The sequence below is a fragment of the Fusarium oxysporum genome, chromosome II (genome assembly GCF_013085055.1).
Source record: "Fusarium oxysporum Fo47 chromosome II, complete sequence".
In the NCBI taxonomy this organism is placed as follows: Eukaryota; Fungi; Ascomycota; class Sordariomycetes; order Hypocreales; family Nectriaceae; genus Fusarium; species Fusarium oxysporum.
In genome coordinates this window covers 4,675,908-4,695,113 of record NC_072841.1, presented here as the reverse complement: position 1 = coordinate 4,695,113, position 19,206 = coordinate 4,675,908, and the positions used below count along the sequence as shown (strand labels likewise).

General features: G+C 48.3%; 9 protein-coding genes across 9 annotated transcripts; 5 read left to right on the top strand and 4 right to left on the bottom strand.

The window, feature by feature from the left end:
* Position 1: 1 nt before the first annotated feature.
* FOBCDRAFT_216216 (uncharacterized protein) lies at positions 2-1,862 on the bottom strand. The gene is made up of 3 exons (XM_031174702.3): positions 1,690-1,862; positions 1,051-1,641; positions 2-994 (listed from the first exon to the last, which is right to left on the bottom strand). Exons 1-3 carry the CDS (start codon positions 1,739-1,741, stop codon positions 105-107), a joined length of 1,533 nt encoding a protein of 510 aa, XP_031051487.2. The 5' UTR covers positions 1,742-1,862; the 3' UTR covers positions 2-104.
* A 94-nt stretch (positions 1,863-1,956) lies between these two features.
* FOBCDRAFT_257672 (uncharacterized protein) lies at positions 1,957-2,964 on the bottom strand. Its single transcript, XM_031174701.3, has 2 exons — positions 2,820-2,964; positions 1,957-2,769 (listed from the first exon to the last, which is right to left on the bottom strand). The coding sequence occupies exons 1-2, from the start codon at positions 2,863-2,865 to the stop codon at positions 2,306-2,308; spliced, it is 510 nt and encodes a 169-aa protein (XP_031051486.1). The 5' UTR covers positions 2,866-2,964; the 3' UTR covers positions 1,957-2,305.
* A 455-nt stretch (positions 2,965-3,419) lies between these two features.
* On the top strand, positions 3,420-5,255 carry FOBCDRAFT_127858 (methionine--tRNA ligase MSM1; the record flags this gene model as incomplete). The annotated part of the gene is made up of 2 exons (XM_031174700.2): positions 3,420-4,697; positions 4,746-5,255. 2 exons carry the CDS (start codon positions 3,420-3,422, stop codon positions 5,253-5,255), a joined length of 1,788 nt encoding a protein of 595 aa, XP_031051485.2.
* A 169-nt stretch (positions 5,256-5,424) lies between these two features.
* FOBCDRAFT_316224 (GNAT domain-containing protein) lies at positions 5,425-6,335 on the top strand. The gene is made up of 3 exons (XM_031174699.3): positions 5,425-5,467; positions 5,516-5,595; positions 5,642-6,335. Exons 1-3 carry the CDS (start codon positions 5,446-5,448, stop codon positions 6,224-6,226), a joined length of 687 nt encoding a protein of 228 aa, XP_031051484.2. The 5' UTR covers positions 5,425-5,445; the 3' UTR covers positions 6,227-6,335.
* A 702-nt stretch (positions 6,336-7,037) lies between these two features.
* FOBCDRAFT_316223 (histidine phosphatase superfamily) lies at positions 7,038-8,622 on the top strand. Its single transcript, XM_031174698.3, has 2 exons — positions 7,038-7,155; positions 7,201-8,622. Exons 1-2 carry the CDS (start codon positions 7,062-7,064, stop codon positions 8,541-8,543), a joined length of 1,437 nt encoding a protein of 478 aa, XP_031051483.1. The 5' UTR covers positions 7,038-7,061; the 3' UTR covers positions 8,544-8,622.
* Positions 8,623-11,345, bottom strand: FOBCDRAFT_248367 (P-loop containing nucleoside triphosphate hydrolase protein). The gene is made up of 6 exons (XM_059610836.1): positions 10,969-11,345; positions 10,644-10,919; positions 10,374-10,597; positions 10,185-10,323; positions 8,947-10,137; positions 8,623-8,894 (listed from the first exon to the last, which is right to left on the bottom strand). Exons 1-6 carry the CDS (start codon positions 11,287-11,289, stop codon positions 8,634-8,636), a joined length of 2,412 nt encoding a protein of 803 aa, XP_059464242.1. The 5' UTR covers positions 11,290-11,345; the 3' UTR covers positions 8,623-8,633.
* Positions 11,346-12,903: 1,558 nt separating this feature from the next.
* On the top strand, positions 12,904-13,328 carry FOBCDRAFT_269955 (uncharacterized protein; the record flags this gene model as incomplete). The annotated part of the gene is made up of 2 exons (XM_031174695.2): positions 12,904-12,968; positions 13,016-13,328. 2 exons carry the CDS (start codon positions 12,904-12,906, stop codon positions 13,326-13,328), a joined length of 378 nt encoding a protein of 125 aa, XP_031051480.2.
* A 2,250-nt stretch (positions 13,329-15,578) lies between these two features.
* FOBCDRAFT_289104 (Alpha/Beta hydrolase protein) lies at positions 15,579-16,714 on the top strand (the record flags this gene model as incomplete). Its single annotated transcript, XM_031174694.2, has 3 exons — positions 15,579-15,669; positions 15,716-15,881; positions 15,931-16,714. The coding sequence occupies 3 exons, from the start codon at positions 15,579-15,581 to the stop codon at positions 16,712-16,714; spliced, it is 1,041 nt and encodes a 346-aa protein (XP_031051479.2).
* Positions 16,715-16,786: 72 nt separating this feature from the next.
* Positions 16,787-19,126, bottom strand: FOBCDRAFT_216203 (uncharacterized protein). Its single transcript, XM_059609432.1, has 4 exons — positions 18,969-19,126; positions 18,787-18,921; positions 18,709-18,736; positions 16,787-18,652 (listed from the first exon to the last, which is right to left on the bottom strand). Coding segments are annotated over exons 1-4 (1,899 nt in total). The 5' UTR covers positions 18,971-19,126; the 3' UTR covers positions 16,787-16,918.
* Positions 19,127-19,206: the final 80 nt, after the last annotated feature.

Here is a 19,206-nt window from a genome sequence, read left to right as displayed (position 1 = left end):
CTCCGTTAGGGCACCGTACTCCGGGTCTCTGGGCATTCGATGTATAATAGGACTACAATTCAGGGCTTGAGGTATCAAATCATATCATATCAAAACATCTCCAACTACTCCTTTGCGCTCTGACCGCTCTTCAGCAGTGTCACACGGTATTTCCAATATCCCTCTCGTACAGGATCCCATTTCTCACCAAGTCGTCGTAGACACAGCTCAGCCTTTTCCTTGTCACCCTCTTCATCGTACAATTTGGCCAAGAAATCAAGCGCATGTGAACTGCGGACCTCTTCTCCTTCCTCTCCCAGTGCAGTGACAAACTTCTCGGCGAACTCTTTAAAGGAGGATAGGGGACGAGAGCCCTTGGTCAGAACAGCAAAGACATAGTTCCACGGAGACTGATTCTGCGGCGCTAGATCAATCTTCTCTTTGGAGTAGTTGATCTCTCGATCAATTGTCTCTGCTGGAACGCGGGGGTCTGCTTCCGTAGGTCCTGATCCAGGGGTGGAGGCTGTGGGGTCTGAGAAGACAAGATAGAAGCGGTGCGACCAAGCTGAGTTGTTTCGTACATCCTCTTCAATGTGGTTTTGGGTGGAAAGAAGCTCACTCATAGTCCACATGTACAACTTGGAGACGAGGTACTGGCGATACGACCAAACATGGTAGTTCTTGGCATCTGATTCCAGCATCTTTGTGATGAACTGCGTCTCAGAACGAGCCAGCTGACGAACAGTCGCAGTATCCTCCTCGATAAGAGGATAGTAGTGGTCCATCAGGAGCTGGCGATGGTTCCAAATCTGGTAGTTCTTGAGATTGCTGAGAGCAACCTCGTTCAACCATGTGATCTCATCAGGAATGCTGAGCTTGAGTACCGAGATAATCTTGAAGCGGAACAACCAGACAGTGTAGTGTGCTGGATTCATGGAAATGACGTGCTCTGTCAAACGCAGACTTCGGGGAGAGCACTCGTCTGCAGCCATGACGGCGCGAAGGTAGGATACGGCTATGATGCTGTTCAGTCAGTCACTCCTTTAAGGCCTGGGCATCAAACGGACGTACCCTCGGCGTAGTCGTCCGGGTAGGCAATCTGCGCGAGGGCGCCTTCGGGCTCATTCTGCGGGATGGGGATGACATCGTCCCATTCAGGATCCTGGGCCAGACTTCCCGTGATCTCCCCGTACAAGTCCCTCTTGAGCGCAGCCATAGCTTTTCTTCTCGTCTTTTCAGCGGCGATTTCCTCTGTGGTTACTTCGAGCTGCTTCTCTCGCTTCTTGAGAAACTGACGGTGCTGTATTTGTAGCGATGTGAGCTTTGCGTGCTTCAAGGTGCGCTGCTCAAGCTCGTCGGGCGAATATGTCCCGATATCTCGTCCGGAACGGTCTTTTCCCCAGGCGTAGTCGCGGGGAAGTCTGCGAATAGGTAGACCCTCTTTTGTAACGAACTTCCAGAACTCACGCTCTGTCTTGTTGGAAAAGGGTACTCGGCGGTTTACAGCGGGATGGATAAGGTTAACGTGTGCGTATGTCTTCTTCTCAGCGGGAGTAAGAGCCGATAAACCGACTTGCTGACGACGGTTCTCGATAGGATTCGTCTGGAAGAAGCGCTGCTGCGAACGCTGGGCGATGGTGTCTGGGGGAGATTCTGGAGCGGCTGGGAAATGTTAGACAGATATATAGAGGCCGAATCAAAAGGGCATACCTCTGGGCTCGGGGTTCGGGGCCTTGGAGCTGGCTTTTGTCTTGGGTGGCATTGTTGGAGTTGGAGAGCTACGTTTGTGATGGATTGGTGGGGTTTTGTCACTGGTTCTACTGTTTTTTTTGCTGTATGGGGATTGATGCATGTGCAGGGGAGGATACCCCGCCAAAATGAAGCTATTGTTCTTGAAGCCTCGTTGAAGAACAATATGAATACGTGCAAGAAGTGGTTGAGCTCGGATATTTGTTATGTAGTGTTGGCAAACAGTTGTTGGTGGTGTAAAATGAGTTACTTGTTGGTTTGATGTCTAAATTAACCGATACTTGGATGAAAGCCTATCATCTGAGTTCATCCGAATGCCCTATTGTTCTATGTGCTATGATACCGGCTCGTCTTTCATGCCTCATCAAAGTCCAGTTCTCCCCCGTTCGATCTGGATCTTTCGTTCATGATCTTCTACCCCGAGTGGCACGACCTGCCCCTATGGCTTCTGGCCATGGGGTTTCTTGGCCGAGTTTGCGTGACTGTTATCCTCATTCAACGCACGCTTGATCTTTCCAAAGCTTCTCTCAAACTCTGTTTCCTCTCTAATCGGTATCTCTTCACTCTCCGCCCAGCCCTACAGGGCGCGGAAGTTCTGAGACATGACCAGCCATTTCTTGACACCCTTCGGAGGGTTCTTGACCATAGATTCCCAGTTCGGTACGAGAACAAAGGTCTCGTTGAACATCTTTTGAGGCGCCTCTCTGCCCTTTCCGAATTGTACCCTGCCCATAACAGTAACGAGGATAGACATCTTGTCACCGTTCTTCTCCTTTTTCGCGCTGTCGAAGATGTTTTCGGGCGCGCCCATTGTGAAATTTGGGTTGAGGACGTGTGCGTCGAAGGATTCGATTTCATAGTGTGCGTCTTTGCCTTGCGCTTCGAGGAGTTTGGAGTAGTCGGCTGGTGTTGGGAGGACAGCACCGTTGATGGAGATGTCTGCGGCAATTGGGTATCTTTGGGAGGAGTTTATGTAGAATGGGAGGATGTTGTTTTGTCGGTTTATGGCTTGGTAATAGTTGCTGGTGAAGATTTCAGCAGCTGAGTTTGTTAGCTATTGCTTTCGCTGTATGATGATGAAGATGGCCTACCATCGCTGGAGGTTTGCACCTCTGTTGCTAGAGTTGGGGCTGACATGGTCGTGTTTGTGTGTGTATTGATGATTGGAGGAAAGGATTGAGTGGGAGGAAGAAGACGGGCACAAATAGGTCAGGAAACTTTAAGGTTGTCGCAAAAGTAAACAGTTCCAGGCAGAGTTTCAAAAAAGATGCCTGCGATGATGCAGGCGCACAGTTATCACAAACCTTACTCACACGGTACACTTTTTAGCTTATCGGATGAAGCTTTGCAGCTGCACTTCTATATCCCCACATTCCGCTCAGAATTACAGCAAGAATAGTAGCTTTAGAAGCTCTCAGGTGCCATGAGGGCCTTCAGGTTTCAATCATTACAAGGCCTACGCCAATTAAAGTCTAGATTGGCCTGTCAACCCAACTTGAGTCGCCTAGGATGCCGAGCCTATGCGCCAACCTCACAATGGCGCCGTTCGAATAGCACTGAGTCGACAGGCAAAGAGAAGCCATTTTACGTGACAACGCCGATCTTTTATGTCAATGCTGGTGAGTTTGATGTCTCGTAGCTTTGTCATATCTAATTGCTGTGTAGCTCCTCATATTGGCCATCTGTACACCATGGTTCTGGCAGATGTCATTAAACGATGGAAGCAAATCAGCGGCCATGAGGCCTACCTGGCTACAGGCACTGATGAACATGGCATGAAGATCCAGCAAGCAGCTCTGAAAGAAGGATTGCCACCGAAGGAATTCTGCGACAACAACTCCAACAAGTTCAAAGACCTCGCCGAACATGCCAACATCTCGCACGATTTCTTCATCCGAACCACCGATCAAGAACATAAAGATGTTGTACAGCAGTTTTGGCTTCTTCTCAAGGCTCGCGCACCTGAGGGATTGGGTCTGTACAAGGGAAAGCATGAGGGATGGTACTGTGTCAGTGATGAGTGCTTCTATCCTGAAGATCTTGTCCAGCCAAGCGTTTCTCCTCAAACAGGGCGCAAGATCATGGTCAGCACAGAGTCAGGCAATGAGGTTGAATGGGTTTCGGAAGATACGTGGTTTTTCCCGTTGTCCAAGTATAAGGAGAAATTGCTTCAGTTCTATGACGAGAACCCGACATGGATTCAACCAGCTCATCGTATGAATGAAGTGCGCAACTGGGTTCAAGATCATCTTGAGGAGCTCTCCATCACTCGCCCTGCAACAAGACTGAACTGGGGAATCAAGGATCCCGAAGATCCCAACAACACTATCTACGTTTGGGTGGACGCTCTTGTTAATTATTTAACCACATCTGGGTTCGGCACAAAGTGGCAGGTTGGTGATAAGGACACGGGAATCTGGCCAGCAGACATGCACATCGTCGGCAAAGACATCATTCGATTCCATGCGATCTACTGGCCTGCTCTTCTCATGGCCGCAGGTCTTCCCCTACCTAAGCAGATCCTCTGCCACAACCACTGGACCATGTCGAACCGCAAAATGTCAAAATCCATCGGCAACGTCGTCAACCCTTTCTTCGCCGTTCAGCGCTGGAGTCTCGACGCTTTGCGATACTTCCTCATGCGAAATGGCAGTTACAAGGGCGACATGGACTACGCGAACGAATCTATCGCTGCTATCTACGAGAAGGACCTTCAGGCCAACATTGGTAACCTGTTCAACCGAATTTCTCGTGTCAGGAATAATAAATGGAGTACGATTGAGGCAGTTGAATTTGCGAAGGCTGGGAAGTTTGAGAACCTCAAAGACATCTTGCCTACGACTTCTCCTGGGTCCGACTTTTTAAGTCTCGAGAAGAGTCTGCAGTGCCTACCGGAAGAAATTCGAACCAACATGGATAACAATCAAGTGAACCATGCCCTGCGGTGTATCTTTTCGCTTCTCCAGGACGTGAGTATTCCTTCTCCATTTGACGACCAGTGACTGACCTGTCTCTAGACCAACCGCTTTATTTCAGAGACTGCACCCTGGAAGATTGTGAAAGAGAAGAAGTCGGATGAAAATGCGCAAACCCGGCTCAATTGGGTTATTTACCGATCAGCCGAAGCTCTGCGCATTGCAGGCATCTTTCTGCAACCTGTCATGCCCGAAAAGGCTACCCAGCTACTCGATGGTCTAGGTGTCAAGCCAGAGCGACGTACCGTCGAGTATGCTCGCGCTAACGCTGATCTCGATTATGGCACAGGACCTGCTCTTGTGAGTAGACAACCTGATGCCTTTGGGTCTATGTTCCCTCCTGTCGCGGGCATTGAGCTGCCTGATGCTGAAGTTGTGGCTGGGATGGAAGGGCCAAAGAATCGATTGGGTCGTGTGGTGGCAGCGTTGGCGAAGGAGGCTCAAAAGGCTCTAGAGGCTGAAAAGACCCAACAGGTTGAGACCAAAGAGCCTAAGACTAAGGAAGCCGAGACTAAGGAGGCTGAAACCAAAGAGCCTGAGACTAAAGAATGATGGATGTGAATCAGTGTAACGAAACATGTAAAATATGTACAATATAAAGAAAGCGTTGGCATGTTATCCTGCATTTACCTCTGGTTGTGGTTGTAAGAAAGATTTTGGTGCCCCATTTTGACTCGACTTTTTCACCAATGGTGTTGAACTATGAATATTCACCTCACAACTTACACCTCACAAAATCACAATGAAGATCAACCAGAATATAGGTAAACACCAGGCTCTTCATAAAACGCACGTGTACTGATACGTAATAGCCATCTCAACAAGTAAAGCCTTGCTCGTTCCATACGAGGCGCATCATGTGAAGCAATACCACGCATGGATGCAAGATCCTGTAAGCTCTCACCATCACCAGAATCTCACATACTAACACGTCTCAGGATATCCAAGAAGCTACAGCTTCAGAGCCCATGACTTTGGATGAGGAATATGAGAACCAGCAGTCATGGCGCACATCGTCTGATAAACTCACCTTTATCGTCTGCGCACCGCTCGCCGAAGATGTATCACTTGTGAAAGCCGGCACCGCGGATGCAGACCCTCTTATGCGAGGCGATATCAACTTCTTTCTATACCCGTTTGAATCCGACGATGAAGACACAGAGACAAACACAGAAGGATGGGTTACAGGTGAAGTAGACGTCATGATCGCATCGCCCTCACATCGCGGCCAAGGTTTAGGGCAAGCAGCAGTTTGTGCATTGCTCGTCTATATCCAAAAGCACTTAGACGGAATACTAGCAGAGTATGGAGCAAAAGAACTGAAGGGCTTGATGGTCAAGATCAAGGAGGGGAATAAAGGAAGCAGGGCTTTATTTGAGAAGTTGGGATTTGTGCAGAAGGGAGAGGTGAATTATTTTGGAGAGATTCTCATGACTATTGAGTGGGATGAGATTCTGAGAAGAGATTGGTGGAAGGGAGCTGGGGAGGAGTTTAGGGAGGTCAGGTATGAGATGGTTGAGTGAGGACATCTGGATGAGACAGTTATAGATATAAGCAGCTATTGAAGTGGCACATCTCGGTCATGCTTATTTAGGTGCACCGGATGAGCTTATCCCACTATCGTTTTCCGAACCTTTATTTCTATTGAGCTGTAAGTCATCTCGAACCGTTTAGGTCACATTTACCCACTTCTGTAAAGATTACCGGGGTCTTCCATCTTCATGCATGTTACTAGAGGCTACCCTCACAGTTTTTTTTTATCTTTCTTGTTGGCTCATGGTGAGGAAGTGTACTATGTACGATAGATAAGGCATCTAACGAATTTCATCCTGTATCATGAGTAGGCTCATCTATCCCTAATGCTAGTCAATAACGTTGAACCCCTCATAGAAGCTAAACAGCTCTCTTCGTCCATTGATCATGATGCAAACTTACAAATCATCACATCACAACTTACCCATCCCCACACATTTCCAAACCATTGGCCTCACATTCACATATCTTCAAGCCATTGACTCTTCCCCTCAACCTTGCTTCACACCACAATCATCTGCCTTCCTTATCAGACCATAAGCGGGGTTCCCAGACTCATCCACTTGTGCATATAGAATCTCCTCGGTGTTGCACACGAACTGACCGGTCTGCTCTCTCCGCTTCCCCTCCGCGGACAAAGTTCCGCTGATCGAGCGATTTATTGGGTAGAATTTATCTGATCAACCCATTATTGGGCGAATCTTATCAAATGCCAAGACCGAGTGTGAGATTTAAAGTTAGCGTTGCTTAAGCATAAATACAAGCATCGAGCCCGACTTCCGGGGGGACATCGCTCGCCTTCAATTGCATCTGCGACTTTCAAAAATGTATTCCAAGACTCTTTCGTTGAGCTTGCTTTTTGGCAATGCTGCCAGTGAAGTCATTCATGGCGCTGTAGTCTTTAGCCGTCATGGAGATCGTATGTTTTGTCTACTCAATTAATGAATCTCACTTACATAAATAGGCACTACAAAGTGGTACGGCGCTCAATCTCTCACTAGTCTCGGCGCAGAGCAGAATTTCCAAGTTGGTCGAGATTACCGTGATAGATATCTCGCTTCAGACTCTCAATATCGTATCTTGGGTATTTCTGAGGATGAATACAAGCCTTCTCAGATCTTTGCCAGTGCTCCTGATCAGGGCATTCTCATGAACACGGCTACAGCTTTCCTTCAAGGGTTTTATCCTCCTCTGGCCGACCTCGATCCTGAGATTGCGTCTCAGACTCTTAACAACGGTTCTGAGAGCCAGGCTCCCCTTGATGGATACCAATATGTTCGTCTTCACACTATCAACGATAACTCACCAGACACCATCTGGATCAAGGGCGATGATGCTTGTCCTAAGTATGTCACTGCCTCAAAGTCTTTCATGAAGAGCGACGTCTTCGCTCAGCGCGAGGAAGACACGAAGGAATTTTACGAGCAATTCTACGATGTCCTCTCCGACGGCGTCTACAACCTTCGTCCTGAGAACATGACCTACAAGAACGCTTACAACATTTTTGATCTCGTCAACGTCGCTCGCATCCACAACAGCACCTCTCCAGCACGCAACGTCTCAAACGCGGACCTTCTTCAACTCCGCACCCTCGCTGACTCTGCAGAACTCGGCCAGAACTGGAACGAGTCTGATACCGCTCGAGCCATTGGTGCTGAGACTCTCTCCGGTGCTATTCTCAACCAGCTGAATGAGACTGTTACTTCTCAAGGAAAGCTCAAGTTTTCTCTCTTCGCTGGAAGTTACGATACTTTCCTTGCTTTCTTCGGTCTTGCGGATCTTCTTGATGTATCTCCCAATTTCTACGGTCTGCCAGACTATGCCTCTACAATGGCATTTGAGCTCTTCACCGATGATAACACGGACAGTTTCCCCTCGGACCCAGAGGCTGATCTCCGTGTGCGTTGGCTCTTCCGCAACAGCACGGCTGGTGATCTTGAGACTTACCCTCTGTTTGGGACTGGCGAGGACTCTCTTTCTTGGTCAAAGTTTGTGACTGAGATTGAGAAGCGTGCTATTACTGATGTTGGAGATTGGTGCACCAAGTGTGGCGCCGAGGAAGATTTCTGTGCTGCGTACAAGGACGATGACGAGACTGCCGAGGGCGAGAGTGAGAATAAGACTTCCAAGAAGGGTGGCATGTCCAACGCCGTTGCTGGTGTCATTGGTGCCATGGTTACCCTGGGTGTTGTCGCTATCGTTGGAGCTGCTGCTTTTGTTCTCTTGAGGCGCAAGCGAACTACCCCTGCTGGCGAGAAGAGCAGTGTTCGCAGCGGAAGCACTGATGGGAACGCGGCCAAGGTCTAGACATCACGATATGGAAAGGACTATATAAAAGAGTGTGTAACTTATAGGCTAATGAATGACGATTGATACTCCCCATCACTGTTATCCACTTCAATTTCTCTCCAAGGCAGATGTCTGTCGAGTCGCCCTATCGACGATAGTAAGGGCACCTTGAAGCTTCTCGATATCATGCTCCAGCTCTTTACGTCTCCTGGCAGTGTTCTCATTCTCTCCACCAACAATCTTCATCTCATCTTCCGAAAGGCTCAAAATTCGGTTCGTGTTGAGGCCAAGAACAGGCCCGTCTTGACCAGAGATGAACGATTCGATAACGGTGTTGTTAATGGTACGAATAAAAGCGTCCAGGGAGAGCTAAAGAGGTCAGCAAATTGTTGAAACTGAAGATATAGCTTATGGCACATACCTTGTAATAAACTTTGAGAACATCGTGGACATCAAGAACCATGTTCTTGCCCAGACTTTGGTGGACAGACTCAAAACACTTAGGAAGATCAAGATGTCCCGGATCGCAATCCACCCAAGCATTTGTGAGTCCCTCGTAAAATCTTAAGATTCTCCAGCCATGAATCTCGTCCCCAAAGCGAGGGCCAGTGGATTGCAGTCGCACACACTTTGTCTCCATCTCGCACTGAGACTTGCATAAGTCTTCAGTTCTCTGCATGGATTCTTTCCACGAAGCTTCCAAGAGTGTGGCCAACTCCCTCGACAGAGTTGTGGTGTCACTTTCCGCAGGGCAGACGTCGTTGAGGATGGAGGCAGTGCATCGATTGACGGCTTGTGCGACTCGCGCAAGGTGGATGTTCGCGATGTGTCCCCATTTCTTGACTTGCTCTCGATACATATCTGGGTAGATATCGGGGTTGATGATGCCATCGAGAAGAGATCCCTGATAGAGTGCGAGCTTCTCTTGGATGGCACCCATAAGATTTCTTGTGTCTTGAATTTGTGACAAGCCCGGGAACGCCTTGTCAAGTGAAGCATCGAGCTTCGTCTTGTTGACATTGCGAACACGAGACGGTAACTGCTTGTCCTCAGCCCTCGCCTGAGTCTCAAGAGCCAGACGTTCATCTAGCAGGACGCGAGGATCAACTTCTGCGTCCTCAAACTCCCAGGTACCACCTCGTGCTCGCATGAACTTGTCAAATTCAGCATTCAATCGACTAACTTCTCTGCGAAGCTCCATGCTGTGGTCGAGAAATCCTGGACGGTCTAGAGCCGTCTGTGCCATCTCTTCATATTTTCGTACAGTAGCAACAACAAATTGCTGTCTTGCGGCATGGCTAGTGCGAGGCTCTCCAAGCATGGTCTTCTCGTGTTGTCTTTCTTCAAGGTTATGCTGAATTGTACTGCGGAGTGTTGGGAAACAGTCACGTATCTTGGAACTCAGAAGAGTACCAAGGTATGACTTGGCTGCAGTTGAACCCAGACGGCTTTGAGAAACAGAGTTCCAGGGGCTCTTGCTAAACAGCTTCTTCTCTGCGGCGCTCAGGTCGAAAGAATCTGGATCTTTGTCTGCTCGATTGCGAACCAGGAACCAGCCACCAGGAAGGCGTCCAAGGCTATGAGTAGAGTTACCAGTTGCGATAGATACAATCTGACTCAATGTTAGCATGGTCAAAAGAGTTCATGTGGTTAACTTGCCCTCTTGGTCGCCTCTGGTTCATGCTGCACCATATCGCATTTTGTGAAAACGCCGACGAAGCGGTTTTGCTTGATAGGCTTCTTGGCCAGCCTCAAAATCTCCTGTCGATCAAAGTCTGTAGGTGCATCGATAACGCAGCTTCAGTTGTTAGTATGATCGATCACTAATATCGTGCCAAGCTGACTCACATAACGATGTTGTCTTCATTGTTCATGTACTCCTTGACCATAGCCTCAACCTTGGCTTGATCTGTCTCGTTAACAGCAGAAGCATTCTGAAATGTGCCTGGAAGGTCGAGAATACTGAAATAGGAGCGGTGGGGGCCTGACAGCTCGATCTTGAGGACTTCCGCTACGAAGTTCTTTCTGTCTTCTCCTAGACCAGTTCGAAGGCCCATGAATTCAGAGGATATCTGCGGTTGTCAGTCCAGGTACGTAAAACTGATGTGAGCCACCTACTTCATCGATGACCTTTGCAAATCTCTCCTTGGTGAGGATCTTGCCGCTGCACTCATAGTTCTTGATGTTGTCAGATGCAGGATCCAAACCAGGAACATCAACTTCAGCAGGATCAATAGTAATTCGGAATGAGTCGTCACTGTCTGGTTCTGTGCGACGAGAGACAATGCGTGTGGGGAACCGAGTGCAGCAGCCACTATCGACTGGGAAAGGGATTCCAGTCAAGCTTTGGAGGAGAGACGACTTTCCAGAGGATTGTCCTCCCACAATGATGAGCTATCACTTGTAAGTACTGCAAGAGTCCAAAAGTCCTAAGATTACATACCTGAGGAATGCTCAAGTCACCGGCACCAAAGGATTGCAGGGCATCAATTGCATCAAACAGGATGCGGTTGTGCTGACTATCAAAGGGATCTTCAGGCATGATCTCTTGGTTGGAATCATCACGTGGTCGAGGTGAAGAAACTGAAGTTGGAGAAGGATCATAAAACACGTCTCCAAGGCTGGAATCGGTTGGAAACTTTCCAATCACTTTTCTAGGGCTCTCCTTGCCGGAATTGAGGCTATCAACCCCTTTGTAAGGCGTTCGGGGAGGAGTATCAAGAGCGTGGGGATGCATAGAGAGAACTTCAACAGGTCCAGCCATGATGAATTGATGATAATAATAGATGAAAAATGAAATAACAAAGGAAAGATTCAGACAAGGGTATCTTGATATGAAATTGAAGCTGAAGAATGGATTGCCTCTATGATTGTTAGTGGGACTTGAGCAGATTTATAGCTTCCAGGACGACTTAGCTATCTCATCTTCAACAAGCATAGCACTCTTCTGTAGGATGAAACAAACTCACAGACTTTGTTGCCATCACACCAGCTTCTCATGCAACTACGCGCCGGCCATCAGTTAACCTCCGCATAAAGTCAAGGGTTTATTCAGCTCGAGTATATCTATTGCCGGATCAAGGCATCTCGGGAAGCAGTTTTTGGCCAAGAGCTTTCTTGGTACGTTAGAGATGACTTCCCAACCAAACAATTGAGACACATCGGCTGTATTGCAGATGGCTGAGACCATTGTCGACCAGCATAAGAGCGGATATAGGAACCAAATAGTCCAGAGATAACATAGAGTTCAGGTGAAGGTCAAGAAGGAATCAACCGGCAGATTTCGAAACGTCAGATTGTGATCTCATTGGCCGTTTTGGCATATGCTGTTGGTTGCTGCAAGCACTCATTCAGCTATCTGCAGGGGTTTGAGCGCAAAGCTGAGGGACGCAAGAGATAACTCAAAGAGGCAACTCGAAAGATTGAATGTTTGATCTTATCGGTCAGTTCCCCTGCAGTTTTAGAAACGGCAAGGCAATTGTTTTGAATTGCATTTATGACAGGCCAGTGTAGCACGGGTGGCAAGGCTGCTTTCAGCTCTGCGGGAGCTTTCCTGTTGAGCGAGATGTTGATAATGGACAAAACTCGCAATCAAGACCGAGATTGACGACACTGTGACTTGCAAGCGCCTTGGATAAATGAAGGTGACAAGATCCCAGAAAAAACGCATCCTAAGGGTCATTATACTGGCCGGAGAAGAAACACATCAACCAACAACCAACAACGGCGGTTGTTCAGCCTGAGCAGCCAATGAGATTTGACCGTGCCGTTTTCAACCTGAATCCATCGAGATGTCTCAAAGTCTAGCGTTGTTGTCGCTAACATTTTGACCTTCCAGGTGATTGTTGGCCACATCTTCCATTCACCATTGTGCTTTATCAAGAGCTAGGGGATGAAACAAAACTTGGGACAGCTTTGGAATGATTTGGGATAAACTTAGCCGGCTCTTCGATGAGTCGCTTTATCGCACATGATTGTACTGTAGCAAAGCGTTACGATGGTTGTTCATGGGATATCCACAAGACTGGGCTGTAGTTGGTGAGAGCTGGTGGCAAGCACAAAACCTTCATCGAAGTGATAGGAGACATGACTCATTTTTCGTGCATTACAAACACACAACTTAATAACGAATTGGAGAAAATTGATATCATCTTTGAGAAACTTGCTGATGATAAATCAGGATGAACGGAAGGTTCAAGTGAAGCCATTGAGGAGAAAAAGGAGGTACAGGGTAAACAGCCCCACCTCGAATCAGCAGCGTCACTTTCGATTGTAGCTCAAAATTTCAACATTTACATCACCAGCGACTCTACGGCCGTTGCAGCAACACACCACAAGCCGCAGTCTCGAATCTGCGCGCTCTACCGAAATGAACACAATGTTCTCTTCTATCACGCGCCTCGCGCGCCCAGTTCTGGCCAAGCCCCTCACTCAATCGCCCAGGTAAGCTCATCCTCATGCCTCTATCAAGCCATCACTAATTCCATCAGGACATTCACGACCCTCGTCCCTCTCCGACCCTCGCTCACTCCCATGAACGGCGCTATCCGAAGAACAGCTCTTCCCTCAAGCTTCACCCCCTCGACAGCCGCATCAGCCGATACCGTTCCTTCGAGCGCCATCTCAGCACACCCTGCCCTCGGCGATATGCAGATTCGCTGCGGACCCCGAAATACAATGAACGGACATACGAGGCTGGTTCAGAAGCGCAGACATGGATTCCTATGTCGCAAGCGAAGTAAGACGGGGAGGAAGATTCTCCTCAGAAGGAAGATTAAGGGCCGAAGGCACATCGCTCAGTAAGCCTGTGATTATGGCATGAGGAGGTTGGAGGGCATGTGTCAATGAAGCATGAGCGAATTGTGTACGATACCAGAGAAGAGAGCGGAGACTTGGGTACGGATGCCTTAGTCTCTCTCGTGATACAAATCTGTACAAAGACCTACCAAAAGAAACAAAGATCTTGCATTCTCACATCTCGGTGGAGTACCGAACTTGCATATTGCAGCTAAAGTTTAAACCAGGGGATAATATCACGCACTTTTACGAAGGACCAGTTCCAGAACATTTCGGACTTTTCAGAAAAAAAAACAAAAGCTCACAGCGTGATGACGCTGGTCGACGTCGGTGTTGCAGCAAGGCCAGCAAGGCAGAAAGCTCCGAACTATCGCACCTGACTTCGGAGAAAGTCTCAAATTAGAAAGATGAGATTCAGTTCCGATAGACAGATGCAGTCCTGATTCGGATTCACCGGAGCTACCGTTAGTCAACACCATCACGATGTGCGGAAAGTTCGAAACCCCGCATTCTCGAGTGAGAATCACAGGCTTCTTTTCAGGCACAAAGTGCATTGGCTTGGTCTTATTCCTCGGCTTGGATTTTCTAGTGTGGTGGCCTGCATGCTCTTGGTGTGCCGATCATCAGGTACGCAGTAAGCGGAGAAGCAGGCTGTGAATTGGAGATGTCTATCACCAGGTGCTTTTAACAATTGTCTATATGGAATTGTGTATAGGCAGTTTGACTAAAAAAAAAAAAAAAACCAATTGTCAATGCTGATAAAGAAACAAATAGTTTTGACTATCTGATCACAAGTCTATAGATGCAATTGCTATTATCATGGATGAATATCATCTGGCCTCAGCTTTTGAAAGTGATGATGATGACACTAGCGTCCAAGAGATGCAGCTTATGCCGGCCCGCCTTGCATTAAGAGGATGAGATGGTGTGAAAGGTGATGGAAAAGGTAGGTGTCAAGACTTGATAATGCAGCTGAAATGTAAGAAGTGAATAATTCAAGTAATCAGAGACATTTCATGTGATGTTGTACTACCGATTTTCTCATGTTCAATCAACGCCATATTCTTTCGTGAGGATTGGGAAATATGAATACTCGGATATCTTTCGTCTGATAAATGCCAGATTGACATTTAGTTAATCGTGTAAATAATCTCAATGCAATATTACCGCAATTACTGCACTTCCTGGGTTAGGTATCGTGTTCCCCAGATATCGGCACTTGACTCCAGATCAGTTAAACCGGTTTTCCCACACATAAACCCCACCTGACAAAAAGTCCCTTGTCGACAAAAAAGCAAAACCTTGTCAACTCGTAGAGTCTAACGCTGCACGCAATGGAAAACTTGATAGCGGTCAAGGCTGAACTGAATTGAGCCGAGAAGGTTGCAACATGTTTCGGGGTATACTTCCGTTGATCGGCTCTGCAAGTGATAGAGGTGAATGTTTCTGTGAAAGATGGTTGGTCAGTCGACTCGATATAGCTCGGGCGGTAAATCGTAACGTTTTATCTGGTAGTTTGTACTATAATTGGTTTGCTCATCACTGTGACACCAGAACTGTGATCTAACTATTGGATATCGACCAACCACTCTTTCGATTCATACGAATCACCAGACTATTCTTTTATTTTCTCTCCTATTTTTTTCTCAAAGCCCAAAGCCCTACCGTCCCAACATTTTGACAGTCCCCATCGTAATGTAACAGAGACTAACAAAACCCCTGTAGCCCACCATCTTGATCACGACCCTCACGTGGTCCGAGATCGTCGTTACCTGTAAGGGAAGCTCATCCGGGCCCAACGACAAACGGACCAAGGAAAAATGCTGTCAGAGCCCGATGAAGGGGACCTTGTCTGCTGGGATCATGGAGCCAAGAATGCGGGGTGGGCAGTGTAGAACACACCATGAAGGATTAGACTGCCGCGAAGCTTCATTTCCGCTGTTCGGCCCTGGGGCGGCGGTTATTACACCGACGACGTGAGGGTTTGCCAAGATGGATGGGGGGAGCTATGGGTGGATGTGTGAAATGTGATGGGAAGGGGAGAGACGGGATCAGCGACTGAGGGTGAGCGGGTATTGTGATGGGAGCTAGCTGAAGAAAAAAAGATATATAAATGTCTGGTTCTTCTCACGATGTCGATCTCTCAGTAGATCTCAAGGACAGCTTCAGCTTCAGCTTCAAAGGCATCTCTAGGAGTTGTACCTCGCCGGCCTATCCTCACTTACACCCATACCTTGGACCCTATCCCTTGTCACGATGCTTCTTCTACCACTCCTCTCAGCCATCACCCTCGCGGTAGCCAGCCCTGTAGCTCTCGATGACTACGTCAACTCTCTCGAGGAGCGAGGTAAACATAACCCCATCCCGATTACTTCATAAGCTCACATTCCCAGCTGTTGGTGTCACCACAACCGACTTTAGCAACTTCAAGTTCTACATCCAACACGGCGCCGCAGCTTACTGCAACTCTGAAGCCGCAGCTGGTTCAAAGATCACCTGCTCCAATAATGGCTGTCCAACCGTTCAGGGCAACGGAGCTACCATCGTGACATCTTTCGTGTAAGTACAAGGCTGCACAAACACATCGCACCCTTACTTACGCATCCAGCGGCTCCAAGACAGGTATCGGTGGCTACGTCGCGACAGACTCTGCCCGAAAGGAAATCGTCGTCTCGTTTCGCGGAAGCATCAACATTCGAAACTGGCTTACCAACCTCGACTTCGGCCAGGAAGACTGCAGTCTCGTCTCTGGATGTGGTGTACACTCTGGCTTCCAGCGAGCCTGGAATGAGATCTCCTCTCAAGCAACAGCTGCCGTCGCCTCCGCACGCAAGGCGAACCCTTCTTTCAAGGTCATCTCTACAGGCCACTCCCTTGGAGGTGCTGTGGCCGTTCTTGCTGCCGCAAACCTGAGAGTCGGTGGAACACCCGTCGACATTTACACCTACGGTTCTCCCCGTGTCGGAAATGCACAGCTCTCAGCCTTCGTCTCAAACCAGGCTGGTGGAGAGTACCGCGTTACACACGCCGATGACCCTGTCCCTCGTCTCCCCCCTCTGATCTTCGGATACAGACACACAACTCCTGAGTTCTGGCTGTCTGGTGGTGGCGGCGACACGGTTGACTACACCATCAACGATGTCAAGGTCTGTGAGGGTGCTGCCAACCTTGGATGCAACGGTGGAACTCTTGGTTTGGATATTGCTGCTCATCTGCATTACTTCCAGGCGACTGACGCCTGTAACGCTGGCGGATTCTCTTGGCGACGATACAGAAGCGCCGAGAGCGTCGACAAGAGGGCCACCATGACTGACGCCGAGCTTGAGAAGAAGCTGAACTCTTATGTCCAGATGGATAAGGAGTATGTGAAGAATAACCAGGCCCGCTCTTAACGAGGGTATGAGGTTTAATGGGAAATGACATGATTCATGAACGAAACCATAGTACATATGATGCAAATAGGATATAAAAAACATATTTCATTCACTAGCTTTACACATTACCGTGCGCCATGCAATGCCCTGCTACTGACTCAAAGGCCATGCTCAAATTGTTTCATAACTCCAAACACCAACCACCACGCGCTGTATCAGGGATTAATCATGAGATCCCTCAACCACCATGCCTTGAGCATTAGGAACACCAACAAGGATGACACCACGAGGTACGCGGACCTCTTTGACCTTCATGCATCCAAAAACGTTGACCTCTCGGATCTTGGGACAAGATCGGAAGATTGACCCCAAAATGAAATCAGTCACCTCTTCACAGAAGCTGATTTCCAGCTCTTTCAACTCTGGGTAACGAGCATCCTCGTGGAAGACCTCCTCGAAAGCCTCGCGTGAGATATGACGGCAAGCATGAATGTTGAGGTACTGAAGCTTCTCACCCGAATGAGCCATCAAGGCTTTGAAACCCTCACTGCAGAGCCCAACGCTATCTGGGTTCTCCCGAGGCTTACTTGCATCAATCTGTCGACATTTCTGGAGGTCCACAAAGTGCAAGGGAGGATTGGCCCATTTGGTGAAAAGATCAACAAAACCCTGGTCAGTCATAAACTCACTGTCCGTGATTCGGAACTTGGAAAGGGAGCGACAATGCTCGTGAATAGCCTGCAACAGCCCATCGTCAACTTCAGGAACAATCTTCAGAGACAAGGTCTTGAGATTGGCACCGATTTTCGAGACAACTTCGATGTAAGCGTCAGATTCAGTCTTGTGCTGTAACTGAAGTCCGAGATGCTCTAGAGCCGACAAACTTGCGATCGTTTTGATACCGTCGTTGGTTAGCTTTTGGTTATTCTCAACCTTGAGTCGCTTGAGATTGGGGCAATGATCTCTCAGCGTGGCTATGGTTTCGTCACCAAAGTGATTGTCTGTATAATAGACTTGGATACCCTTCAGCTTCTCGCCCTTCTCCTGGATGAACTTATGCCACTTCTCATCGCTCAAAAGATTGGCTCCATGAAGGTAGAATGTTTCGAGATTGATGTCACGGGACAAGAGGTAATCCATGACCTCGTCCTTGAACTGAATACCACATCGGATCTTGAGGTTTTTGAGTTTCGAAGCCGTCTGAAAGATGGAAATGTAATCTTGTTCACCAAGCTTTGCGCCATCATAGATATGGAGGTCCTCGGTGCCGGGCTGGACGAAAAGGGGCAAAGTCTCTGGCTTGAGGAGTCGACGCTTGGAGAACATGCGTGCAATTTTGTCAATCAAGTGATCAGGAAGGTCTCCAAGACTGTCAGCCAGATCGACGTTCTTGGCCAGAGTCTGTACACACAGAGTGGCCAAGCTCTTGGTACCAACGTCGCCGTCAAGTATCCGACTTTGAATTGCGCGACGTCTTCCAACAGGACCCGTATTGACCGGCTTCTTCGGCTTCTTTTTTTGGCCACCTTCTCGTTCTTTGGCTATCTCTCGCCCGCAAGGAGGACAAAGAAGTCCTCCGTTAGGACCAGCGACCGAGTAAGGTGTGACAGTGAATCGTTTCTCGCAAATTTCGCAGTGCTCTATCTGTCCAGGCAGAGGGCCAGAGTTCGATTCCATTAGCGCACGAGCAATTTCGTCATCAGATAAGTCTGATCGTTGCTTGCGCTTCTTGAAAGCTTTGCTCTCCTTGATCTTTGCGAGTTTCTTCTCTTCTTCTCGCTTACGCTTGAGTGAAGCTTCGTCATTGTCGTTGCGACTAGAACGTCGCCCGGACCTGGCACCTGCTGCAGAGGACTCGCCGTTCCCGTTCTCATCTTGAGCTGCATCCTCACGTGCGGCTTGTCGGCGACGTGCTTCAGCATCTGAGCGGATCTGAGCAGCAGAGATATTGTGCGACTAATCATGGTTAGTATGCTATAGCGACGTGCTCATCGTAACAGCCATAAACTTACAGCAAGGAAATCAGTCAGCGCTGATTGACTATTGAGATGTTAGTATGAGTATATGGCTAGAGGTGGTATTTTACTTACGGTCCATAGACAGCACGACCTTGTCGATTAGATTGATTTGTCTGGCCATTCTGGCCGTTTTGACCAGCTTGAGCGTTCTGGTCTTGAGCGTTCTGGTCTTGAGCGTTCTGGTTGTTACTGCGTGTTGCCCGCGCCCTGTATATGATAAGCTTATCGCCACTATAGGCATAAGAAAAACCTACATGATGGAGGAATAACGAGTGACCTAGCAAAATGAAAGATTTACACAAGAAAAGATTCCTCAATCTTCGGCGACCACATTAGCCACCCAGTGAATGAAAGGGAGGAGAGAATCAAGCTTGAAAAGGAGTTGGCGCAAAAAAGTAAAGTCAGAAGCAGCTCGGACAAGTGCAGCGCCGTGCAGTGGCGTTCCCGCTTGCGCATTCTTTCACGAGATTGACACCGTGTCACGTGATGCAA